Genomic DNA, 27,201 nt, shown 5'->3' on the forward strand with positions numbered 1-27,201 from the left:
GAAGCTGCTCGAGGGCCGACTGCGGCAAAAGGATCTTGTCTCCGCGCAAATCCTTGCCTGCGGCGAGCGCAGGGTGCGCAACGCGGAACGAAGCCGACCATCTGATCTGCTCGGGGTGATCGGTCATCTCTTGATCGGCCAGTTCTGTTGTTGTTGTTATTGTTGGTCTCGATATGATCTGGGTGCTGGCGGTGGAGCGAGATTCACAAGTGTGTGTTGACGTCAGACTCGGGGAGAAATACAAACGGGGAGATGAACAAAGGAGGAGGGGAGGGGAGGGAGGGGGAGAACGAGGGACTAGCTACACTATGATCGCAGTCCTGTCGCGGAAAAATCGCCTCGGTTAACAGCTGGAATTATTGAAGTCGAGGCATTCTATGATTTCAAGGTTATTCGCAGACTTCTCGACCAACTTGGGAGGAGCTGTGGCCAAGCGCCGGATCAGTCAGCAAAGGCTTTCTTGCAGCTTCCACGCCGCCGCGGCCGCCAACGGCCATCGGCATCGGCGCCTCGACGCCTTCGCCAAGGCCTGGCAGCATGGCGGGGCTTGCGTCAAGCTCCCACGACCGATCTTGGGACCCCACCAATGTCAGGCGGGTTGGGCGGTGTCAGTTGTTTGACGGGCCCTGCCTGCCTCGCGCCCTGAAATGGTGGGGCGACTAAACTAACTAGTTGTTTGTCCAAGCAGATCGCCCCCCAAAAATCCGATAGTGATAAGATAACGACAACTGCAGGTTTTCGGGGCATCCATTTTATGCTCCGTGATTCTGGTCTGGGTACACGTGTCATGCTTGCCTTCACTGAAAGGATTGCGGGCGCTGTAGTCATTTGTCTGACAGACGGGGACTGTGCGACTGCCAGCTCGCCACCAACCAAGAACCAAGCAGGATGTGGCCCCATGTCGCACCTGCCAGCCTGCAGCGGTGCAGAGACGACTGCGCGGGTCGGGCGCCGGGGGCGCCAGCACCAAGCCTAAAAACTAAACCTCATCATCTCTGGTACGACTCTCTGGGCTACTGGTGTGATGTGCCTCGACAACGCTAAGCCCGGCTAATAAACACCGCCATCTCCCCTCCGGCGCCGTGTCGAAAGATCTGTACTCTCCGTACCAACATTACTTTTTTTTTTATTGAGATTTGCGGATCTTGCCATTCCGGACGACAAGCAGCGATCCAGAACCCTTGAAGGCGCTCCTTGTGGGACAAGACTACATCCGTACTTTCGAGACAATACAACATTTCTGTGGAGGTACGCAGTAGATTCCCCATCCCAAGGCCTTGGCTCTCTGGCCGATCGGAGGAACGACCCAAGAGAGCGCGCGTCCTCTCGAGGTGCCCTGGCACAAACCGTCCACTAGTGTGCTGCGGAACACACACTACGTGCTGCGGTGAAGTGTACGGATTACGTTTCGCCCACACCTTGCTAAATCTGCAACACCCAGAACCACAGACCCCGGCTCGCCGATCAAGCCGGCCCTCCCCACGTTTCATTTGGCCCACAACCCGGGAGACGCGGCGTGTCAAACATTGGTTTTATGATCCGCCCTTCCGGTTTTGGTGCCACGGGAGCCACGGGAGCCACCTCTGAAGAGAAAGTTTTACTACTACAAAATATAATTATCCCGTTCGAGACCCCCCCCCCCCCGGGGCCTCCCTGGGACCTGCGAGCAACACCCATTCTTCTCTTCCCTCGTATCGACTGCCTCCTCCCCGTCCCGAGAGGTGCGAAGTCCAGGGCCATCACTTTGTTACAAGGCCTTCTGTGAAATACGATGACCCAGACCTGCGAGTCTCGCAACGCGTTGCCCGTCGAGATTCAGCAGTGCGCCCTTCTCCAGCTCCTCGCCAACTCGCTCGTGCTGTCGCAGACAGCGCCCTACCTCTCCTGTTACGATGTCTTGAACCTTGCAGCCACTGCGCGGGCCTTCCGCTTCCTCGTCTATCATACCCCCAACGTCTTCCGTCGCCTAGACTTGGGCAGGGTCAAGACGGCCCAGTTCGAGATTGACGACATCGACCATGGCGGACAGACGTGGCGCAACGTCCAAGTCGACGAGTACTTGAGCGAAGAAGAGTGAGTCGCCTTGGTTATCCCATGCTTCTTTCCTCCCTCCCGCTCTCCGGGGGAAACCCCTCCTCCTCTTCCCAAGGTCTGCTAACGATTTTCACAAAAAGCTTTTACTCTGGTCCTCTCCGAGGCATCTTCTCCAAGCTCCGCCGTGCCGACATCTTGAGGGATGTGCAGGTCCTCTCGCTGGATGGTCTCTCCGTCACGGCCGAGCTTGTCCACGACATCCTTACCGACCCCTCGTTCTCGGTCCGGATTTTGTCCATCCGTGGCGTCAAGAACATGAACGAGCGAAAGCTCCGGGCCGCGCTGCAGTATGCCTGCCGCCAATCGCGGCCCGAGGGGACCCCTCGCTTGAAGGGACTGTACGTCTTTGGTCCGCGAGATGCCTCCCCGCCCGCATCGGCATCTCCGCCGCCGGAGAGCCGCTCTCCTTCCCCGACCAGCCCCGCGGCGGCGGTGGTGGTCGCCACGACCTGGAACGCGCGCAGCCAGAAGGCCCTGACGGCTTCCCTAGCCGAGGAGCCAGAGGCGTGGTATGTCCGTCGGGGGAACCAGTTCCCGAACCTGCCGAACCGCATCAGCCCCGAGTGGGCGTCCACGCTCGTCGCCTGTGCCGGCGTCATCTCGTTCGACGCGGTCCTCTGTACCGGCCCGCGGCACTTCAACTCGCCCGCCTGGGGCAAGGTCTACCTCGAGGCCCCGGACCCGAGCGTGCCTCACTTCAGCGTCGCAACCCACAGCCTGGGCGGCTGTGCCTCTTGCGGCTCGGCTCCCGAGGGCTGGACGGTCTGGGGCGAGGAGCTGCTCGCCGTCTCGGGCGGCCATGACGCCGACGCCGACGCTGACGGGAGCAGGAGGAGGACGAGCGAGAGTTACATGGCCGACCTCGCCAGGTTCCCCCTGCTCGCGCCTCCGCCGATGCACTCCGCCAGCCTCCGCGTCGCCATGTGCCCGACCGGGCAGAGCGTGAAGCCGCGCCGCCCGTTCGGCCCGAGCGAAAAGCAGCAGGGGGCGGCACGTTTCATTCCCCGGTGCTTCGACTGTATCCGAGACCGCTACTGCGCAGGATGCCACAAGTGGTGGTGCGAGGCGTGCTACGTCGGCCCCCGGGCCTCGTCCCCGGAAGCAGGAGGAGGTGTAGACATACTCTCGGGTCCCGACTCGGTAAGCAGATCCCTTTCCGGTCCCGGTCCCGGTCCCCGAGGCTGTCTGTGTAAGGCGACAGTGTAGAGAGTCGAAACGCGCAAGATCCGAGAGGGGATCTGCGTTTTAAGTAGGAAGTGCTTGGGTTTCCACAAGGTCAAGCCGAGCTGTGCGCCCTGCGGCAGGGAGAGAGGAAGAGTGACCGGGAGCTCCAAGACTCTTTCCCCCCTCGCTTTTCCCCCTTCCCCTTCCTTTTCGATGGTGGCATTTTGGCGCCGTTCGTGAGAGCATCCCCGAGCCGAACGAGCCGTGCCCTTGGCACCATGTCTTGCCTGCCGGGGCTATTTAAAAAGGTCCACGCCCCTTGGGCTTGCGCTCTTTGCTCTTTACCACTGTGCCCTTCACAAGAAGCACAGCCGCTGCAACGTCCTGGTGTGGATATTTACTGATAGAGCTCCCCCCCCCTTCTACCAGGCCCATGTTTCCAAGAGTTGCTGGGAGTGTGGCATGAACGTAAGCGCTCATTAATAATCATTTTACTCCCCGGCCAGTGACCTGTATGGCTCTCTAGCTGACACGCAGCGATGGCCAGTGCAAGGACTGCATCGACGGCACCCAGCGCGTATGTAAGATATGCGGTGGCGGTTATTGCTTGATCCACAACGAAGGCTCGAATATGCTTACGGTATGTCCAGAATCCCCCCCCCATTATCTAGAGAGTTCGCGGGCTAACCAGGAGGGCCTTGTTGATCTGTAGTGCGACTGTAAGCCCGCGCCTTTTCCCCCCCCCCCTTTTTCTTTAGAAATCTATATTTTTGAGTCTCGCTTATCACGAATCCCTCCGGGTTTCCCGAGAACCGGCTCGGTCTAACTTCGTGATTCAACCAGGGTGCGCTGGAAGAACCAGACGCTTCGCCCGGGACCTCTACTGAAGGGGTTACCCACGGATCTGAACCTTACCTTAATCATCACTCGACCTCTTTGCGACATTGCTGCTTCATTACCGCCTTGAAGGCGTTTCGGAGGAACAATACCTACCTTAATCTCCACTCCCATGCAACCGACGCCCCGGTTTTGAGCATGGTGTCGTATCTTGAACGAGACACTTCTCCCCGGCGTCCAGCGCATTTCTAAGCGTCTCCCCTCTGCTATACCGGTTTAATGTCACAATTTTTTCTCAACACTCTCCGCTACCAGCGTTTTATTGGCTAGTACACTTACCTTTGTTTGGCTTGGGGTCTGCGGCTGCTTCGTACCTATTAATTATGACACGTTTACGTACGTACCTAAGGTGTTGATTAATCGTGTATGAAAATGTATGTACACATACATATTACGCAAAATCAATGATACCCTGCTCAGCTGTAGTTTGAGCCAGATTAGACAAATGTCTGCTCGGTGCCTAGTTACTCCAATGGCTGCGCTTCTCACTCATCCTGTCTTCAGCTGATATTAGAAGATGATAATAAGCAGGTGACACACGAGAACTACAGATCACTAATGATAATTGTCAGAAGTGCCAGAGCTTCTAAAGCACTAGCCATGCCTTAGCATAGCACATAAGATGCCTATAAATGCTTTGACCATTTCCTTTATCTATAAATATAACTCATTTTTTTCTCTTTCATAGATAGTTAAAGAAGGGCATAGGGCACCTTTTATACCTTTAAGCTACCTATTACAAAGACCTCTCTAATACTTAGTTAAGCTTACTACTATAGCTAAAACTAGAGGCTAGGGCTAAGGAGGCCCTAGCCTAGCCTTATTAAGCTTCTATATGGCTATTCTAGCTACTTCTCCTTTTCTTATAGTATATTAGATTTTAGAATATGTAGAAAATGAGGGATAAAGATTTTTATTAATATTATTATTAAGTATATCAAGGAAGGCGAAAATGACCTAGATGTAATATAGAAAGTGATAGACTTCTTTTGGCTTACCGGCTTTAGCTATACCTTCTTGCCTCTCTTAGAGAACTAGAAAAGCAGAGTGTTTGTAGATCTGTCTGATATCATTCCTCCCTACAGATATAGCTGGCAAGTAGAACTCTATAAAAACGGACCGGGGTCGGCATATATACTGCCAAAACAACTTTCTGAGCTGCAAGGCGCTATTATACTTGGATATAGTAGGCAGATGCCCTCTACAGGACGGCCACGGACATCGCCACAGCCTCCACTATCATATTAAGGCATCCTAGTAAGCCAAGTCCATCGTATGCTACTAGAGCCTCACATAATGTAAACTAAATACACTTAGGCCCGCAGTCTAACGCTATGGACCCGCTGTACATGGTTCTTGAAATGGTTCAAGTGCTTGAACTCCAACGTCTCCTGCTTGCATTTAGGGTGATTACACGACATCTACTTCACATCGCCTAGCTATTACGCGTGCTTCCTATCGAAATGGTCGTAAGGGGAGGTAGTTGTGTCGAATCACAATGGCCTCAGCTGTCGAGGCTTTAGTGGGCGGTGTCTGGTTGGACTCGGGCAGGAAATTCGAGCAAGTACAAGCAGTGGTGAAAAGGTTTGGTACTATTGATGACGAGAGGAGGCTATGCTGCTGAAGAGAGAGTATACGTTCACGTCGATTTAGGTCTATGAGATCATCACTGTAAACCCCTGCTATGCAACACACCGCGCAACCCACCCACGGAACTCACCGGCGACCCAACCCGCGAGTAGCCGTAGCACCTCAAGCAGGCGGTACGAACCGTCGACGGTCACAGTGCTCCCAATCTCAAGGGGCCCGCATACCTTAAATTCGTCGTCCCTGTCGAACGCAAAGTACAGCTCCCAGTTCTCGCATATGACGAGCAGGACCGGGAGGAATGGTAAGTTCGTTGGTGTGTCCGCATCAGCGGAGGGCAATGGCGCGAACCTGGCCACGCGGCCGTACCACGCCGCTAGCCATATTCCTAGCTGGGCCTTCCCTTCGGCACGCCGTCGGATGTCAACCTTAGTCTCGATCAGCACGCCCGTCGGCTCGTAACACAGCACCCCGTGCGTCGATTGGTTGAAGGTCCGTGGCCCCTCGAAGCCGTCCACGAAGTTGGCGACGCGGACGGCGAGGTGTTTCTCGGGCCGAAGAAGCAGTGCGTAGTTGATCATTTTGCCGCCCAGAGTCTCGAGCTCCCCTCGTGCGGCCGGGACGAAGGCTTTGGCAACGGCCGCTTGCGTGATGTTCTCTGCGCCAACGTGCGGGATGCTGGACACAGCAAGGCGCAAGATCGGGCCGTGAATGTGGTCATTCCACGCCGCTTCAGAACGGGGCGTGTTTATGAACCGTATAGTAGTAGCAACGATATCGCGGATGGTGTTGAGTTCGCCGTAGAGAGTGAGAAGGCCGAGCATCCGGCCTTCGTCGCCGCCGAGTGACGGGAAGAGCCGACAAGTATCGTCCCTCTCTTTCTGACTCATCACCATAGCCCTATCGATTGATGCAAAGCGTGAGTCGTTAACCATCAGCTCCTCCTTCAAAATCCCCTTCAACTCCCGCGGCAAGTATCCTTCTCCTTGTATAACCCTCCAAATATTGTCAAAGAGCTGTAGCGCCTGGGTACTCCCTGTCGCCTTTACCATGTCCCGTAGCGTGCGCGGGTCCGGAGTCATCCAGGTCACGGGCTTTTCGAGTTTAAGAAGGTCATTAGGATTCTTGACAGGGCTTGTGGACCGAGTGCGGCCGCTGGCGCAGGAGTTTCGTTCTCGTGAGCCCGAGGTGATAGACTGCCGGTCGCTTGCGCGAAGCTCAGTGGTGAAGGACATTGGCGCGGGGAATATAGGGAGCTGCTGCGAAAGCACTCTATGCAGCCGTGGCGTAGCTTGCAGATCTGATCCTTGTGGGACTCTCCTGGCCTCGGCATCAGCGGATGCGAACACTTCTTGACGGCCTGGCTGCTCGATACCCTTCCTCCTCGGACTTCGCTGTAAGTCGGACTTGCCAGAATCTGGCATCTTGTAGCTGGAGTTGGGATCGACCTCGGCGAGAGGGACTTGTCGTCGCTTCGCTGTGGGATAAATGTTGTCGAGGACGTTGGAGCGTCGAGGGCGGGAGGGGGATATCGAGTACTGGAGCGGCAGCCGATACTCGTCAGGATCGGAGCAGGCCTTTAATGGGACGTCCTGATCCGAAATCCAGGCCGCAATAGCTTCGGGGTCCATTTAACCCTTGTGCGCGCGGCATGGTTGGTTGTTATACGATCGAGCGTTAGATAATATATAGTGATGGCCGTGTTGTAGTCGCGTAGTGGTTGTTTGTTTACTGCAGGGGCTTAGCTATCTGCGGCTTAGCTTGAGAAATTGTTAGTGGATCGGTATTAGTACGGTGTAACCAAGATCGGCGCTCTATTAGGAATCGAAAATCACTTAAGGATGGCTTTGCCCGAGGTTAACAGTGGGAGAGGGGGGCTATATAACTTTCGAATGATGGTGCCTAATATATATATATATATATATATATAATGCTAACTTAAATACATCTTAGTAATATAATTTCTAAAGATTAATTATATCTATATTGTTATTATTCTTATTCTTATACTATTATAGTATTACTAAAGCCTTCCTAGTTATTTATAAAGGAAATTATTTCCTATAGGCTAGATTAAAACCCCTGTCCTTTCTTTCCTATATATTCTAACAATCTAATATACTATAAAGAAAAGGAAAAGTAGCTAAGATACTATAGAAGCTTAGCAAGGATAGACTAGGGCCTTCTGAGCCTTAGCCTCTAATTCTAGCCTCTTTATAAGGCTATCCTCTAGAAGCCTTCCTAGGTATATTAGCCATTATAAAGGCTTCTAGAGCTCTTATACTTCTAATATACCTATTAATAACTAATGTGCCCTCTAATGTCACTGCCTTAAAAATATAGGCTAGTGTAAATCAAGTAACTATACTCTGATTTGATCAATGATCTATAACTAGAGGATAGAAAGTCTCCATTTGCCTAACCAGGTCTGTTAACAGAGAAGAGGGGAACTTGAATAGAAAGCAAAAGAGATGATAAAAGGCAAAAAATGAGAGCTAATACTGATAATCACTTCCTAGCAGCTGCTATCCCATTACATGCGCTGCAGAACAGACCCCAGTCAGAGCGACCAGGAGACCTCCTGTGAGTCCTGCCACTCCTGGGACGCGCACAGGCCGGGGATCTGGTACTGCTTGGCACCCTGGACGCCCAGCTGGGAGGGCAACCCTCCTGCTCCTCCTCCTCCTCCTCCTCCCCCCCCGGGCACCAGCGTGGCGCTGGCGTCCTCGAACCAGACGTCGGTGAAGGTCGGGAAGCCGGCGAGCGTGGTGCCGTAGTAGGGCCGCTCGACGACCCAGTCGACGTCGACGCGCGCCAGGACAGGCCCGCTCTGGATCCGGATCGAGTAGGTCTGTCCTTGGGAGAGATTGGAGAGGGTTCTGCCGGCAGTTCGGGTTGAGAATGAGCGAGAGTTTGAAATGGAAAGGGTTTTTTTTTTGGGGGGGGGGGGGGTTGAAGAAAATAATGAAGACTATAAAATAGAGGGAAGGCTCACATTTCTGCTGAGGTGGTGGAAGTTGTGTTGAGGGTGACTTCGAACCAGTCGTCCGGAGCCACTTTTAATGATTCCTCGAGTCAGTGAAGGAACAAGCACGTCCGTGTGCGGCCTTAGAATAAGAAACAGAGGGAAACAAAAAAAAAGGAGGGGGGAATAGGGAATATAGAAGCTAGTGGTGTTTGACGGACCTGGCATGGAGGTGATGGTGAAGGCTGCCGAGGGAACCCATTGCCACCAAGCCTCGTGTCTATTTCAAATGTAAAACCGGCCGTGTCAGTTGCTAGTCCGTTCCCCAAAAGCTGCCGGGAGAGCCATGCAACGATGCAGCTGCCGGTGGTCCCTCACCTGACGACACCCGTGGAGTTGTCGATCTGCTCAAACGAAAACAAATATATGCATATGTCATAGGTTAGCCTTGTTCGTATGTTTCGAGCGGGCGAATAAACCGTTCACAGTGAAACGACAGGCGTGAAGGTGAAGCTGGATTTGTACTTGTACTTTTGTGTCACGTACCTTGCATACCGTTCCCGCTTGCAACAGTGCGTCTCGGTAGGTGTCCCCGTCGATGCCCACCCAGCTCGCGGCCGCCTGAGGAAAGGTATACCCAGACCGTATATAACACGACGGATGCTGGAAGCTGCCGTGGGCGAGTTGGATGTTGGTGCCCGTGGGCGCCATGTTGACGGAGCCGCACCAGTTGGCGCTGTCGGCCTGGATGTTGCTCCTCCGCGTCTTCCGCTGGGCTCGGGGGGCTTCTGCGACGGGGCCCATGCGGGTACGGCCGGGCTCGAACGGCTCCAGCCGGATCTCGGACGCCGGGATCGGGACGCCGTTCCGTGTGGCCTCGACCGTGAACGTCAGTTCGGCAAGCGCCTGTCGAGCCACGAGGACCGAGCCGAGCAGCGCCGCAAGAGGCCACCGCATTCTGAGTGCTGAGAAAGGTAGGGGTGGGAACAGAGCCGGGTAGGGTTACTGTAGGTAATATATATTGAGGTAGTATCTCTGTGGGTGTCCAAGCAACCGGCTATATTGCTGAGTGGCTCCCCGGAATGGAAAAGGCCAGGTCTGCTGCTCCAAATCTTGGATCCTGGATGCAAAGAAACGTGTCGAGTCTAAAAAGTCGGAACCAAACAATCGGGTGGTCTTTATTTAAATATCTTCACCACCACCACCACCACCACCACCACCATCAGCACCCCCACAGAACAAATCCTGGGATGCCTGTCCTTCTGCATGACTGCCGCTTCCAGGCCGCAGCAAGGTTTCCTGGGGACGTCTGATAGGTAAGGGCATGAGGTAGGTCCGGCGGTACACAACCATCCCGTTTGGGAACGACAGGCGTCCGATGACTCGACCGCCCGGAGGCTGCACCCGAGCAGGCATAGGTCGGGAGCGATGCCCAAGAGTGTGTGCTTTGTTCCAGGCCTGCCATTCATCCCCTATCCAGGGGGCGGTTTTTAGAGAATCTGGCCGAGAGCGGAGAAAGCACTGTCGTGTTCACTAGACCCCCCTCCCCCCTCTCCCACGTGGCACCACGTAGGACACCTATGTCCGACCGGGCGCTTGATGTGATATGGAACGTGTGTTGGAGGCACAGGCTGGCCACTCGAGTCGGACGTGAGTTAGTAACATTCAAAAAGAAGCAAGGCGGCGGTGTGTGGATGGTCAAAAATGAGGGAGGGGGAAGACCAAGGTGCCGTCGACGTGCGCCCCCTGCACCTCCAGGGTTCTCCTCCGGTAGTAGTATTTCGGGGCGGCAGTGTCGAATTAATAAATATTACTTAGCGAACAAGAGCACGCGGGCCTAGGCTCCATCAGTGATTCATCTACCTGAGAGTGTAGGTGTCCCCGCGCTCTCCCTACCGCCTAGATCAGCTCTCCTCGTCCCGATAGTTGGTTCATCGCTGGGCTAGAACTTTTTGAGACAAGTCTTACCTTGGTAAGGAAGTTCCCGAGCTGCCCCGGTACAGTAATTGATCGTAGCAGGAGAATATTTCTTTATCTAGGAAATGCATGTATGCACGTACGTACTGTACGGAATAATTACGGATTAATTCCTCCGTATGTGCATACAAGGTAGGTTGAAACACCAAAGCGATTTTGCGGGATGCATGTCTTTGGCAGGATTCGGCGGCTTCCCATCGTCCCATTCCTACCTTCCATCCCGCATGCCGATGCAGGCACCGACCTTCACGGTGCAGCCCTCAGTCGCCCAGGATGGAGCTGTGCTGCTGCCTGCCCTGTCAGCCGGACCATCTGATTGCACACTGCCATGGCCCTATGACACGTTGGATTACACGGGACCTCAGTATCCAATGCCAAGGTGGCGCGTACAGCGGCCGGGCCCTAGCGAGGCGAGGCGCGTGGAGCGAGGCGAACATGCAACCCTTCTCCTTACCGTGCCTCTCTACCCCCTTGACCGGGCCAGGGGGCTCGGGGTCTTGATGCCGAATCCGGTCTGGCACGGGCATTATTATAATTACCAAAAATTCACCAGTTAGTGCTTAGTTACCACCTTATTACGTCTATGGGTTCGGAGTACGGAGTCTTTTTGGACATATTAGTTAGCTGGAAAATACCTACCCAGGTTACGGATACCTACACTACATCCACTATGCCGGAGTGGGCCTGAGGTAACTACAACTTGGATTGATACAACCATTTCGTGCTGCTGCTTCCACTGCAGCGTGGGGCGTAGGAGGGCTGATGCGACGCCAAGGGATTTTGTCAGAAGCGCTGCAGCTTCTAAAGCACTAGCCACGCGCCGGCCACAGCGCGTGAGGCGCTCTCGATCGCATTGACCATTTCCCATGTCTAACTTGTAAATATCACTCGTTTTTTCTCCTTTGTAGATAGTTCAACATGGCACCTTTTGGACCTTCAAGCCACCTGCTGCAAAGACCTCTCAAAAGCTTACTGGAGCTCACCACTGCGTTCGGCAGATTTCGAACCCCCTCTAGCCCCTCCCATCCCGCACTCTTCTTCCCGCAGAGACTATTGACAGCCTGCGTTGTGACTTCCAGCCTCCGCAACCCACCAAGTGGCCTTTTCGGCATTTTTTTTTTCATGTTATACACACCCAAATGTATAAATAAGACGGTCTGTTATGCCTTGTCAGGATGTGGGTCCTAACAGGGTGTGAACCTCCTTCAGACTGTGCGAGCCTTTAATGTACACAGTAGTCTCAGCCTCGGTGGTACCAGGATGTGTGGTTCCCCTCGCTCCTTGCTGGCTCCAGCTCGGCTGGAGGCAACCAATCCAGAAAGAAATCAGCATCCCAGTGCAACCTCTTCCGGATTGGTCTCGTTACGGCGTAGACCCAAGTGATAGTAGCACCATGCGGGATATGATGTCACAAGACATCCAATGCTATGCACGCGAGGCGCAGAAACACTTGAGTAAGCAGGCGTCGAGAATACATGGTCTCAGGAGGGAGACTCGGGCTCTCGGAATGAACCTTCATAGAAGACAGGCAATGTGGATACAGTCAAATGGATTACTCCCTCACGACAGGAACACAGGAAGTGTTACAGCATATGGCTGTCAGTGGGTCAGATCCGACGGACCCACCAACAGGGATGATGAGCCAGGGGTCATAGACATATATTTAGACAGCATCCCCAAGTGCCTCTGGCACTTGGAAGAATTAACGTATCTTATCACCACTTCTATAGACTATACCAGTTGGTCTAGGAGTGCTGCCCACGGCGCGAATACCGCTGTAGTATCATATCTTATAGCTAGTCTAAGCTATAGTCATTTATAGCCATTAAGCTATGGCAAGTGGTACCTACTACCGGTTCGAATCTACGATCTTTGTTACTATTTACGTTCGAACGCTGTAGGAGACTATTTACCCGAGTTAAGCGATTATATCCTTCTACTCTAAGTAGACGCCTAAATGGTTGAAAACGATAGTAATAATAATAATACTATTAAGAACTAATAAATAAATCTAAACTATAGTAAGTATATTAGACCTATTACTTTATTATTAGAAATACCTACTAGTATTAGGTTTAGAAGCTCTCTCTAATAGACCTTTAATTCCTTAAGCTAGTAGTATCTCTTAAAGAGGCTAATAACTACTCTACTTATACTTAGGACTTCTATAACTACCTAATAGATAAGGATTACCTAGAATCCTAGACTCTTAATAACTATACTTTAAGAAGGCTTATTAGGCACTTTATAAGACTCCTTCCCTAGCTTTTAAACGAAGCTCTTATTCTACTATTACTACCTATAGTAAGAACTATATTAGAAATGTAAGTTTAGGAAGAAGGCTAGTATAGAGGACCCTTAGTACTATAGCTTAATAGCTATAAATGACTATAGCTCGGACAGGCTACAAGATACGACACTATAGTAGTATTCGCGCTATAGGTAGCACTCCTAGACTAACTAGTACGGTCTATAGAAGTAGTAGTAAGATACGTTAATTCTTCCAAGTACTAGAGGCACTTAGGGATATTATCTAAATATATATCTATAACCCCTAGCTTATTATCCCTATTAGTAGATCTATCGGATCTAACCTACTAATAGCTATATACTATAATAGGTACTAGGGTTCGAAAAGAAAAATATAATAACCTATCATAACTTAGTAAATACATTAGTCATTTATCTATAGTAACAATCCTAATAAGTGTCCTATTTATCCTCCCTATTATCAAATCCGTCTATCCCTTAGTCCTTCTTCCCGGTAGTTCCTAAATTTACGATAAATGCCAACACTATAGACGGACGCTCCTAAAGGGGCTATATAAGTGTTCTAGCCCTGGCCTAGGCGTCCCTGACCGGGGTATAGTTACTGTAGACCGTACTAGTGGCCCTCTTACGCGAGGGGCTCTCCTACGCCGGCATGTCCGAGTGTGGGCGTTTCTAGCTAGTGGCCGTGGGTGGCGGTAGGTACGCTACCGGCCTAGTAATCGAGCTTAGGGGAGTACCGTATCTAGTGGTGGCTAGCGGAGGTAGGCGAGCTATAGGCTCCTGGCTCCTAGAAGCCTTCTATAGTGTAGTAATTGCTATAGTATGCTTGGTAAGCCGGGTGATCGTTTCTTCTAGTTATTATATCTTCTTGTCCGCTCCCTTCCTCTAGTTAAGGGTAGCTATATGGTTATTATTTATAACTATAGAAGCCTCCTTTAGTTACTTGAGTTCCTCCTTAACTTGGTCGAGGTCCTTTTTAATGCTACTAATGGCCTTATCCTATCTCTAGACTATAGCCTAACCTATACTAAGAAGGTTAGCCTTGGTAGCTAGGTACTAGTATTTGGCGAAGTCCTTGTTAGTCTTGTTATCCTTAGTGGTACTATAGGCTATAATAACGTATATAGGTGCTAAGTATAGGCCTTGGTAATTAGTTAGGCTATAGTAAAGGTAGCTAAGTTTAAATAGGTAACCGTTAACTAAGGTATTATTATCTCCCTTTAATATATAGATATAGGCTATTAGTAGTTCCTTAGGCTCTAGTATACTAGTAGGTACTATACTAGTAGTATAATAAGCCTTATATACGTTTTCTAGCTTTTTCTTAAGGCTATATATAGCCGTATTAGCCCTATACGAATCATTACTAGCCTTCTAATAGAAATGGCAGATCTAGTGGTAGGTATAGATAAGTATTTCCTTATTACTATAGCATTCCTAGTAGGCGTAGGTAAGGTAGTCCTTAACAGGCCTGATTATTATAGCTATAGACGGATATAGTAGGCTAGACTTAATGATATTGGTGCTAGTAAAGGGGTCGAACTCTGTACCTACAAGGGTATTTTCTACCTCCTTAAGGCTATCAAAGGTAATACGTGTATTATTAAGTCTACCCTAGGATTCGGCCTCCTCTTCTTCGTCCTTAGGGTCCCTTTCGGTCCTATAGGTAAATCTGCTAGTAGGTGCCCTATATTATATATACCTAATAGGTATAGTAGGCTAAGGTATATACTTAGGCAGTTAGAGTGTTAAGTCTGGCTATAATAAGGCCTAGGCCGTCGGGCTAGTAGTAGTATTAGCCGTAGTCTTATTAATAACTAATATACTCTCTTCGTCACATTGCTTAGTACCTTGTAATATAGCTATAGGTGAGCTAGTATACGTGTATAGGTATATAGTTATATCTTAGGTAGCGTCGGTAGGGCTGGACTCTTAGTAGTCCTACTCTAGTTAAGCTATATCCGATTTGTAGGATAGGAAGTTAGTAGGCTCGAGCGTCGGAATTACCTAGCGTATAGTCAGTAGTATCAGAGGCCTCTTCTTGTTTACTATATCCTATACCTTGGTGATAGTGAACTTGATTAGCAATAGAGGGGTCGGTATAGTATCCTTATCTATAGGAATGTTAGGGAAGGCGTTAGCTAGCTGCCTATACTAGCGTACCTTGATTATATCGATAGGGACCTACCTGGTTTTACTAATACATTAGGCATATATAACTATATAGGTACCCCCTATCTTATATACTATGTTACTATTAGTGGTATAAGGCTAGAATCCTCCCTATAGGTTTAAGGTCTTATAGTACTTAGCGAAAAACAGCGCTAGTATAATATAATCATTATTACTATTAGTAGCTTTACGTAGGTCAACTATAATAGAGGTACCTATAATAACACTAAATAGTATTACCTTTATATCGCCTTTGATCTTAACAAAGGTAAATTTAGCCTCTAAACAGGGAATCTTAGTAACATCGTCCTTATCTATACTACAGAAGGTCTTATAGTTAGCTATAGTCATTTGCTCTCCTTATAACTAGCGGCTATTGACAAAGTGGTATATAGCTAATAGGCAAACTACCTTATACTTGCTCTTGCTAGTATAGACTATGTTAATTACGCTTCTAGGGACTTAGGCTATAGCGCCTATCTTACTATCGTAATACCATTCGACTATAGCATCCTCCGGAAACTATAGGTATAGAGGGCTAAAAGTGTTATAGGTAACACCCCAAGGGGTATTAGCAACTCGAGGGGGTACACGCTATAGGTTATACTATGGTATATTAGGATCTTCGCCCTCGAAGGCTGTGACCGTATCCTTACGGCATACTCGGACTAGGCTACCTATTATTAGGTCATTACGGAATTCCTCTTTAGTACCTAGGTTAGCCGTAAAGCCTATACCGCTTTCTAGTATTATATCTAGGTTCTTAAGGAGATCTTAGATATTGCTATCTGCTAGAGTGTTATTTTCGCTTATAGGGCCGGAGTATATACCTGGTATAGGTATAGGTATGGTTTATACCTAGTTAGATACTATCACGGAAATATACATACAGATGCCGCCCGGGCCACCGGCACAGACAGACCAATCAAGCCGAAGGAACGGAAGGGCCAATCACAACATGAGAAGCGCTGTAATCACTACGCTCACCAGTGATCAGGGTAATCACCACTATACGATCACTCACGATCACCGTGATCGGGAGTGATCACCAAGGTTATATATATATGTAGATAGTTACTCGTTCTGGTGGACTCTAGAGTTCACTAGTAATAGCAACATAACACGTATTCCTCACATCATAGTACTCCTAATAGCATCATACTACTATGAAGAGACAACTCTGTTATTATAAACCTTTTGGCTTCACCGAATCCCTTAGACGACTTGTACACTTGTCCTATACCGTTTACCTTCGTCTGAACCCTTTTAGAAGAAGTCTGAGCCGGGTTCGTTACACGTTACTATTACTCCCTTTGTTCTATTATAGTTTAGAACGGAGGTGACTTCGACCTCGATATCGATATGGCTATTAACGTTACGGCCGAATAGCTGCTCGCCTAGCTTAGTCAACTCTAGTAGCGAATCTATAAGTTAGACTAGAGAGACAAGGCTGCTTAAGCTCGAATTAAGGAACTTAAGAACGGCGAAAAGCACTTGTAGAAACTAGTTAACGAGGCCTACGCCAAAATCAAGGCGCTCGAGATTGCTAAAGTAAGCTGTATTAAGATCGAACTACCTAGCAAATACGGAGGAACTAAGGAGGATCTTGTAGGGTTTTTAACAAACCTCCGATCCTACTTCCGGCTTAATGACGACAAGTTTCCGGATAATAAAGCCAAAGTCCTCTATATAGCTACGAGACTAGAGGGCAAGGCACTTAGATGGTTTGAGCCTATATGGAACGACTACCTTACTAAGGAAGACGAGGACGACCGAGATGCCTTTATATAGGCAGTCTTTCGATCCTACGACCGTTTCGAAGAAGAGCTTCGGAAGGTCTTTGGCGACAGAGACGAGAAGATTTATACATAAGAAAGGCTTACCAACCTCTAATAGACCAAGTTAGCAGCCTCCTACACCGTATAGTTTAGATAGGATATACTTAAGTCTTAGCTTAATGATAAGGCATTAATATAACTATTTTATAATGGCTTGAAGGAAAAGGTTAAAGACAAGCTATATAAGTATAACCGGCCTAAAACGCTAGATAAATATATCGTATAGGCTATTAGAATCGATAATCGACTCTATATATAGGAATAGTAGAAATAAGGTCAAATAAACAGAACCATAGTTAAGGCTAATAATAAGAAAAAGCGAGCGTACGTTAGTACCTCGTATAGGACGTACCCTAGAGCTATAGATATAGATGTAATATAGAAGCAGGATAAGAAGAAGACGGCTAAAGACAAGTCCAATGCTACCTACTATAACTACGGAAAGAAAGGACACTATAAGCGAGAATGTCGAAGCCCGAAGAAAGATTAGAAACCAGTCCCGGGAAAGGAAACTGCGGTTATCGACGAAACCAAGGACATCGTCGAAGTAGCAGCCACGAGCTACAAAGACAGGGACAGTGACACAGATAATCTCGAACACGATAATAACGGCAAAGACGAACAGACGCCGTACTCTAAACTGGTCACTATAGACCCCGAGACAGGCATTGCCGAATGGGATATGGCAGGGGAGTATACGCCACCGATTTCGATTCTCCTAGCCTTAAGGTAGTAGGGTTTTACGGTTACGTAGAGATAGGATAGATCGTAGATAACTAACACCCAAGGAGTCGACCGACCCGGACCGAACATCTTGTTCCTTTAGGAACGGATCGAATGGTACCGTAACGAAGTCTTCCGGCTTAATATAGAGTTATGCGAACGAGATAGACGCCTGACTTAACTCGCCTAGTAGAGTAACGAGATAAGGGACGAAATGAGGGAACTCCGATATATTGTAGAAACTATTAAAGGGGAACAGCCTGTAATATACGATAGACCTAATAATTATACCGTATACTTTGACGATTAATAACTTAGCTACGATGTACGGAACCCGGAGTACTAGTTTATATACGTAAACCGCGGAAAAGACGAACGTATGTAAGAAAACTACTAGAAGAAACATTCCTACCTTAGCATTAGGGTACCTACGATCTATATATAGTAGGAAGGATTTGGAAAAGAATTCTAATATCTTCTAGGCGACGCTATATAACTATACCCTCGATATAAGGTATATATATAAGTGCCCTAGTTCTAGTGTATGGTATACGAATGCCGATATCACTTCCGTGACAAATTCGAAAACAATCACTAGCCGACCTAATAGGAAAACGGGGACGGAAGTTTACACCCTATGGAATAGGTCTACGACGCGGGAAATAGAGTGGCTGAATTACTCTGGAAGATCGAAACCTAGAGTCTAGAAGGTATTATAGTAGTTCCGAGACGAGCCTAGCCTAGGCACTACGGAATAGGACGAGATATATAAGACTTATACTAGAGTAACGATTATCTCTATCACGCGGACGAAAAGAAATCGTGAATTCGGGAGCTTTAGATGAAGCTATAGACTGCACGACGAAAAGCAGAACGGACCTAATAGTAGGAAGCTGCAAGTACTTAATGGCTTATGGAAATGAGAACGATTGACGAAGCTGCTATTAGCCGAACAATCGAAGAGGTTAGTACCGACCTGGAAAACGGGTCAGGGCCCTTCGAGGGGCCTGAAAACCATTAACGCCTATATAGTAGCAAGTGGTAGCGTAATATAGGAGGAACTGGCGTAAGAAACTACTATATCGAGACCTCCTAATAGAAATATAGGAAATCGCTATAATCTTTGGATAACAATGGCAAGACAAGCGACTATAAATAACGGCATAATAGAAGTAGCACGAAATGCTTGTACTAGTAGATAGTAGAGCAGAGATAAACCTGATTTTGCCAATACTTGTAAATTAGCTACGGATACCCTAGAGGATAAAATAGAAGTATAGTATAGTTAAAGGGCTATTCCTGATATAATAGGTATATAGGGAGACCAAACCAATCGACATTACTATAGCAGGGAAGACTATAGTAGTTATATTTAGCATTATAGATATAGGTAACGACAAGGACATAATACTAGGACTACCATAGTATAAAGACTATAACCCAGACATTAGCTAGAAGAATAATAGCCACCTATAACCCCGAACGGAGTTATATTCGACCAGCGAGATAGGGAGTACACAAGGATCGCAAATAGATGATACTCAAGGGAAGGCATGTCCTAAGGATCTACCGCAAGAGACGGGCAGTGGTAGACAGACCACTACGGACTCTAGAAGAAGCGGCATAACGATACCGACGTTACGACAGGAGGAACGAGCTAAACCGCCGATAGCTGTTCTCTCCGTTAACGAATGCAGAGCACTACAATTAGAGTAATAGGTTGAGACAGGAGAAATCACTAGCATCGCTATAGACGGGACCAAATTCGTATACTATTAGAAAACCGAGAAACGAGACAAGACTAGGGAAGTACCGAGGGAGTACAAAGGACACCTAGCATTCGAACCGAAGCATCTAGAAGGATTACCGGAACACGGCCTATAGGATCACGAGATCAAGCTCAAGGAAGGAGTACGACTAAAGTTCTTTAAGATCTACTATATAAGCTAGATATAGAACGAAGAACTTAAGCGATATCTAGAGGAGAACCTTCGAAGAGGATATATCCGCCTGTCGACATTACTAGCAGGCTACCTAATCCTATTTATACCTAAGAAAGACAGAAAGCTATGGCTATACGTTAACTATCGGTAACTTAACAAATAGACTATAAAGAATCGATACCTGTTACTACTAATCTTATAGCTCCGAGATCAGTTAGTAGGAGCCTAATATTTTACACGTCTTAACTTACCATTAGCCTATAACTATATACGGATCAAAGAAGGCGACGAGTAGAAAACGGCCTTTAGGATACCCTATAGCTATTACAAGTACCTTATTATGCTATTTAGACTTACAAACGCGCTAGCAACGTTCCAAGCCCTAATTAATCAAGCTATCTAATCCTTTCTTGACAAATTTACGGTATATTATCTCGATAATATACTTATCTTCTCTAAGACAATAGATAAACACCGGAAGTACGTAAGAGTAGTGCTAGACACATTATATACGTACAAGCTATTAGTTAATAAGGAAAAGAGCGAATTCTATATTAGAAAGATAGTGTTTTTAGGATACGAGATATCCCTAGGACAAATTCGGATAGAACCCTTAAAGGTTAAAGCTATCAAAGATTAGCCACGACCAACGTTAGTCATAGAAGTACAAAGTTTCATCGGGTTTACAAACTTCTACCGGATGTTTATCAGGAATTTTGGAGCGATCATACGACTATTATACGAGCTTACCAAGAAGAACGCTAAGTTCCAATAGGAAGAGCAATACGAGCAAGCATTTATATAGATTTGTAACGCCATTACCAAGGATCTAGTACTAGTACTACCAGACCCTAAGAAGCCATTCGAGGTAGAAACGGACGCTTTAGACTATACTATCGGAGGATAGTTAGGACAACAAGACAAGCAAGGGAAGCTACATCCTATAGCCTTCTTTTCAAAGAAGCTCGACGGACTATATCTTAACTATCTAATCTACGACAAGGAATTACTTGCGATTATTAAAGCTTTCAAGGAATAGCGACCATATCTTAGTGGCATGATCGAACCAGTACAAGTATATATAGATCACAAGAATCTACGGTACTTCACGACGACGAAGGAGCTTAACGGACGACAAATACGATAGGCAGAATTCCTTGTAGAATTTAACTTCGAGATCCGCTATAAGAAAGGCAAAGAAAATGTACGAGCGGACGCTTTAAGCCGACGAACGGACTACACGGAAGGACGAACGGAAATAATACTACCGTTGTTTAAGGAACGAAAAGACGGAACGCTATATCACGAAACGTAGACACCCGTAGAAGATAATCTACTCGACTCGTTCCTAGAATGCTATGCAATCTTTCGAGAAGAAAGGATCGACGAGGCATAGTATCAAGTAGCACCTGGACTAGTAGTACCTAGCGAAGTAGAAGAAAAAGATAGGAAACTCTAGTACCGAGGCAAAGCGTATATCTACGATAAAGACCAATAGCTATAAATAATTTGAGAACTCTATAAGTCGAAACTCGGAGGATATAAAGGAGTTACGAAGACTATTACACAAGTCAGGAAACACTACGACTTTCCATAATTAACGGCACGAGTCAAGGAAGTCATATAGAGCTATAATATCTATAATCGAAGCAAGACGGTACGATATAAGCTGTATAGGCTACTTTAGCTACTACTAATAGCTAACAAACCATAGAGTTTAGTTATAATAGACTTTATTACGAAACTACTAGAATCCAAGGACACAGCTACAAGAGTAATTTACGATAGTATTCTTACTATAGTAGATCACCTAACTAAATAGGTATACTTCTTTCCCTATAAGGAGTCCTAGACAGCTAAACAACTAGCAGACGTAATCTATTAGCAAATTACATTAGTGTACGCTTGGCCGCAAGAATGGATCACTGACAGAGACACTAAGTTTGTATTGAAGTTTTGGCAAGCGTTAATGTAACGATTAGGCATTAATAGCAAACTGTTAACAGTATATTACCTACAGACTGACGGACAAACGGAACGACTAAACCAAGTTGTCGAGCAATACCTCCGTTCCTACGTTAACTACTAATAAGACGACTAGGTCATGCTGTTGCCAATAGTATAACTCGCTTATAACATAACGCCAACGGAAACGACCAAAGTCATACCGTTCTTTACAAACTACGGATACAAAGCAGACCTTAGGCAAGGACCAGAGGTCACAGTGCTAAGAGCGGCGGTCAAAGTAGAGTAGATATACGTACTGTACGAGAAACTCAAAAAGGAACTCGAGTTTGTCAGAACCAGAATGAAGAACCACTACGATAAGCATAGGCTCGAGGGACCTTGCCTAGAGAGGGGAGACAAAGTTTATCTGATCGTACGAAACCTGCGAACCAAACGACTAAGTACGAAGCTAGACTTTAAGAAGGTCGGACCCTTTGTTATTAAAGAACGAATTTTAATATCTAACTACCAACTATCGTTACCGTCATCTATACGACTACGGACAAACGTTTTTTATATTTCACTTCTCGAACCAGCGCCGAAGAACGCCAAAATCGCTACGAACATCGAAGCAGAAGACAAAGAGGAAGAATAGGACGTTAAAGAAATTCTAGATTTATGTATCATTAACGGGGAACTATAGTACCTAGTTAAATAGCTTGATTTTGGACTAGAAGACAACTTATAGGAACTAGTTAAGAACCTAAACTGCCCTAAGAAACTCGAGCGGTTCTATCGGCAGAACCCGGATCGGCTAAAGACAAACCTAGGGCAAAATCGAAGACAGTACCCTAGTCAATAACGTCGACGCCACCGTTAAGCTACACGTCTAGAACAGCCTCCGATTCCTATTGCTCTACCGCCTCCAATTTGTCTAGATTCGACAAACCCTGCGTAATTATGTCTGCCCCCTTCTCTACTAAAAACTCTCGTTGCTTACGAACCCAAGTCAAACAGGCTAACGCCTTAGAAGCTTTACATTAGTATTCTCGTAGCAAGGCTTCGGCCTCTTTTTCTTTAGCCTTTAAACGACGTTGCTCACGTATAATACGATCTACTATACTACGATTAGCGACGTACCTCTATAAGGGAATAAGAACCTATAAGAAGAAACTGGAACGCCAGAACTATCGTAAGCACGACCCTGATATACGTAAGCCTTGTGGTGACGAGATTTTTTAATCATTTTGTATACTTGGTTATACTCTATACAATAGGAACACGCTATTACTACGAACCCGTAATTAAAAATAAACTAAGCTAAACGCTTATGACAAATAGATGCTTAGGACCTATGTACGCTAGACAGTATAGTTAATAGCATAAAGGATAATAAGGAACTAAGGAGGAAAACACGTATAAGGACCGCGAGGGATGTTAGTGCTATTTGAAACGGCCAAAAGAGGGCTTTCGGGTCGAAAGCCTTGAAGGAGGGGCATCGTATTACGGAAATATATATACAGATGCCGCCCGGGCCACCGGCATAGACAGACCAATCAAGCCGAAGGAACGGAAGGGCTAATCACAACATAAGAAGCGCTGTGATTACTACGCTCACTAGTGATCAGGGTGATCACCACTATACGATCACTTACGATCACCGTGATCGGGAGTGATCACCAAGGTTATATATATATATAGATAGTCACTCGTTCTGGTGGACTCTGGAGTTTACCAGTGATAGCAACGTAATACGCATTCCTTACATCATAGTACTCCTAATAGCATCGTACTACTGTGAAGAGACAACTCTGTTGTTGTGAACCTTTTGGCTTCACCGAATCCCTTAGACGACTTGTACACTTGTCCCGTACCGTTCACCTTCGTCTGAACCCTTTCAGAAGAAGTCTGAGCCGGGTTCGTTATAGATGCCTCTATGATTATGACTATCTACCTCTTTTGCTAATTGATAGGCGTGAATGTAGTAGCCGGGGTGTCGGCTGCTTTAGTCGCTATTACTAATTATAATACGGGTATATCTTGCTAGTTAACCGGAGGCTTGTTTCCGGTGGCTAGGGTTGCTACTATAGCTACTACCGCTACTATAGAGCCCTAGGCGCCTTTGGCAGCCTGTTTATCGCTTTTTCTAGCCTTGCTTCTAGACTTAGCCATTATAACTAATGGAACTAAGCTATTCTAGGTCGACAGAACTTAGTAAAAGTCGCGAAAGTAAGTGGTTTTCTTATACATGTAATAGGATAAAGTAAAAGGCAGTAGGAAAATACTCTATAGGGCCTCCTTTTGATAGAAATGGTAATATATAAGCTATAGGAGATGGCTATATAGTTACGTTAATAGAAAGGGCTAGTATTAAAGAGTTTAAAGGTTAGAAAAGAAGGTAATTGTTAAAGAAATTGTAGAAGAATTAAAGAGGTTCGAAAAACTAGAAAATAGTAGGAAATCTAGGGGTTTTTATAGTTTTTAGGCAGGGCTTTTAAAGATAGGATGAAAGAAGGCTTAAGCTATTAGTGTTTAGCCTTACTATATCGAATAGGTAGGCTATTTAGCCCTATTTATTGAACAGTCGGGTTATTCGGTAGCTAACTAAGCTAGATACAAGGTTTAAAGTAGCCTATATATAGTAAATAGTAGAGTTTGAAATGAAAGTAGTAACAAAGATAATGGTATAAAGAATAGTAATAGGTTTTCTAGTATTAAAATAGATTTAGGGTAGCCTATTAAAGGTACGTGTCTCTAGGTATTATTTAGCTTCTTCCTAGCTAGGTACGATACTCTAGGTCTGGCTAGAAGTCTTCTGTTTTAGGGGTCGGCCTTATTTCTTTCTAGGTAGCGGTTAAATCTAATAGCGATTTATATATTCCTAGATCAATTCGCTAGAAGTAGCCTCTAGTTCACTCTAGGGAAGCTACTAATTGTCCTTTATATTAAATCCGAGCTAGCGAACAAGGTATTTAACCCTTAGGCGCTTCTTTCTATATATATAGTAGTCGATAATCTTCTCGATCTGCTAGTATTCCTTACCATTAACTAGAATTGGCTATGGTGGTGGTACGGTTCTTTTGAATGGATCGGGGCCTTATTTAACGCGGTAGAGTTAGGTGACAGATATGACTAGATAGACCTTCTAGGATTTGGGAAAATCTAGCTCGTAAGCTAGTTTTCCTACCCTTTGCTTAATTTTAAATGGTCCTATTCTCTAGGCTAACCATTTCCTATTAGGTTTACTAGGTAAATAGTATCCCTTATATAGCTATAGCTAAATAGTATCCCTAACTTCGAATTCGGTAGGGGTATGTCTTTAGTTATATTATAGTTTAGTTAGTGCTATAGCCTGATTAATCATTTTACTAGCTTCGGCCTAGTACTGCTTATATAGGATTTCTAAGGCTTTACGCCTACTAGTTCTAGCGGTTTTCTTGCTTAGGATATCTAGTACTAAGTACGGTTTAAATCCGTATACCAGCTTATTTAGGGACCTCCTAATGCTAGTGACTAGTGTATTATTAAGGTAATGCTATAAGGCTAGTAGGATTTTAACCTATAAGCGGTTAGAATTTACTATAAAGTTTATCCGTAAGGCGATTTCTATGGTTTAGTTCGTCCGTTCAGACTGTCTATTAGTCTGAGGGTAGTAGGCTGTAGAAAATGGTAGCTTAGTTCCTAGTAGTAAGAAGATTTCCTTCTATAGGTTGGATATAAATTTAGGGTCACGATTACTAATGATTTAGGCTAGTATTCCCTAGTTGGTAAACATCTAGGTCCTTAGAAGAACCGTTACCTATTCTTTGGCTATATATATCCGGCGGCCGGCCATGAGAAGCTTCTTCTTGCTAAACTTATATGTCACGGTATAGAGTATATCTGCTAGGATATAGCCTTCGAGTGACCAGAGGGTACTAGTGGTTAGCACTAGCGGCAAGTCGGTGATAAAGTCTATAGCTATTATATAGAATGGTATTAGCTAGGTACAAATAGGCTAGAGTTCCCCTGGTAGTAGGTTACGGTTAGTCGAATTAGCCTAATATACCTTATAGTACCATATAAACTTTAAAACCTTCTAGGCCTTCCTATGGAAATGAATAGCTATAAGCTTATTTATCATCTTATTTTCGCCGAAATAGTATATATCGTTATAAACCATCTAAAGGACTTGGTTAATATAGTTTTCTAGCAAATAAAGTCTTCTAGTGCCGTTAAAATCTATATAGAAAAGTAGTCTGTTCGAAAGTTTAAATGGTCCTATAGGTAGTTTTGGCTGTTTGTATTTTCTAGCTCCTATACGGTCATTTCTAACTAAGTCTTTCTCGTTTTCACGGAGGGCTTAGTAGATAGGTCTATACTTCCGGTCCTTAGGATAGCTAGTAATGATTCTAGCCCTAAATTTATCACTAAGCACCGGTTCCGTAATAGTTATATCTACTATAAAGGTATTAGCATCCTAGTAATCGCTCTAGATGTCTCTAAGCTCATCTACTAGGCTGTTCTTAACCTTTGGATCATCCTACTCCTAGGTAGGCAACCTTAATAATATATCGGGTACTATATTTAGCGTCCTAGGGATATAGAAGATATTAAGGTTAAATCCTAACAGATAATTAGCTACGTTTACTAGTTTTAGGTTAGCCTTAGCTAGATCTATCGTAATTAGGGATATATACTTTACTATCCCTTTCGTTAGGGTATAGTTAGTAAGGACATTAACTAGATGCCTATTTAATTATACTATCTTCTAAAGTTTCCTAATTACCTAGACAAGTACGGCAATTTCTGCCTCTATAGATCTATAGCGCCTTTCTACGTTAGTAGTCGCTCTTGATATAAATAGGATAGGCTATACTTCGCTTAAAGGAATGTCCCTACTAGGGATTTTCTCACTATCCTAGTCGCCCTTAAGCTAGAAAGCGATGACGCTATAGCCGTCATAGTAGGCATCTAGCTTAAGGAATAGTGGTTTTTCTAGGTAGTGGTAATAGAGGAACTCCTAGTTATATAAGTGCTCCTAAAGTAACCTAAAGGATTTAAGTTCTTCCTTAGTCAGGGTGAATTTAATAATAGAAGTGACTACTTTCCGGGCTCTTTTGGCTTTCCCAGGCTCAAGCTTTCCTTCTTTCTATACTATAGCTATTAACGCTATCTTCTGTACCTAAAGTAGCCTTACTTTTATATTAAACCACGGAATACCTTTCCTAAGCTATCCGGCCATTCTGAGATAATGCTCTAGACTATCGAGTATATCTAGGAACTTTAGCTTCTTAAAGGCGGTAATACGGTTATCGGTTTTAGTAATGCCTTTGCCATTTACATTGTACCTAAGGAGCCTTATAGCTAGGTAGCCTATAAATGATTTAGGCGCCCTAATATGAATACGAGCCTTATCAAGGATTTTATAAACGGTATATAGGTATTTAAGGTGTTCTTCCTCCATTTTGCTAAAGATAATAATGTTATCAATATATACCCTGATAAAATGGCAGTATTTTAGGAAAAGTCTATCTATATAGCGTTATATAAAGGCTAGTACGTTCTTGAAACCTATAAGTACTACGTTTGATTTTTCTAGGCTATAGTGGCTTATAATAACTATATAGTCGTTATACTCCTT

General features: G+C 45.9%; 5 protein-coding genes across 5 annotated transcripts; 2 read left to right on the top strand and 3 right to left on the bottom strand.

The window, feature by feature from the left end:
- Positions 1–1,771: 1,771 nt before the first annotated feature.
- P884DRAFT_197808 (uncharacterized protein) lies at positions 1,772–3,300 on the top strand (the record flags this gene model as incomplete). The annotated part of the gene is made up of 2 exons (XM_069438094.1): positions 1,772–2,073; positions 2,175–3,300. 2 exons carry the CDS (start codon positions 1,772–1,774, stop codon positions 3,298–3,300), a joined length of 1,428 nt encoding a protein of 475 aa, XP_069298373.1.
- Positions 3,301–3,805: 505 nt separating this feature from the next.
- P884DRAFT_198285 (uncharacterized protein) lies at positions 3,806–3,970 on the top strand (the record flags this gene model as incomplete). The annotated part of the gene is made up of 1 exon (XM_069438134.1): positions 3,806–3,970. A coding segment is annotated over one exon (165 nt), but the record flags the coding sequence as incomplete, so codon positions are not given.
- Positions 3,971–5,590: 1,620 nt separating this feature from the next.
- P884DRAFT_258253 (uncharacterized protein) lies at positions 5,591–7,419 on the bottom strand. The gene has a single exon (XM_069441216.1). The coding sequence runs from the start codon at positions 7,371–7,373 to the stop codon at positions 5,838–5,840; it is 1,536 nt and encodes a 511-aa protein (XP_069298375.1). The 5' UTR covers positions 7,374–7,419; the 3' UTR covers positions 5,591–5,837.
- An 883-nt stretch (positions 7,420–8,302) lies between these two features.
- Positions 8,303–9,664, bottom strand: P884DRAFT_197972 (concanavalin A-like lectin/glucanase domain-containing protein; the record flags this gene model as incomplete). Its single annotated transcript, XM_069438111.1, has 5 exons — positions 8,303–8,621; positions 8,738–8,798; positions 8,929–8,987; positions 9,086–9,111; positions 9,254–9,664. 5 exons carry the CDS (start codon positions 9,662–9,664, stop codon positions 8,303–8,305), a joined length of 876 nt encoding a protein of 291 aa, XP_069298376.1.
- A 508-nt stretch (positions 9,665–10,172) lies between these two features.
- On the bottom strand, positions 10,173–11,402 carry P884DRAFT_276764 (uncharacterized protein; the record flags this gene model as incomplete). The annotated part of the gene is made up of 5 exons (XM_069442997.1): positions 10,173–10,338; positions 10,788–10,855; positions 10,929–11,007; positions 11,139–11,180; positions 11,320–11,402. The coding sequence occupies 5 exons, from the start codon at positions 11,400–11,402 to the stop codon at positions 10,173–10,175; spliced, it is 438 nt and encodes a 145-aa protein (XP_069298377.1).
- Positions 11,403–27,201: the final 15,799 nt, after the last annotated feature.

Source organism: Thermothelomyces heterothallicus, assembly GCF_042370625.1.
Source record: "Thermothelomyces heterothallicus CBS 202.75 unplaced genomic scaffold P884_scaffold_8, whole genome shotgun sequence".
NCBI lineage: Eukaryota > Fungi > Ascomycota > Sordariomycetes > Sordariales > Chaetomiaceae > Thermothelomyces > Thermothelomyces heterothallicus.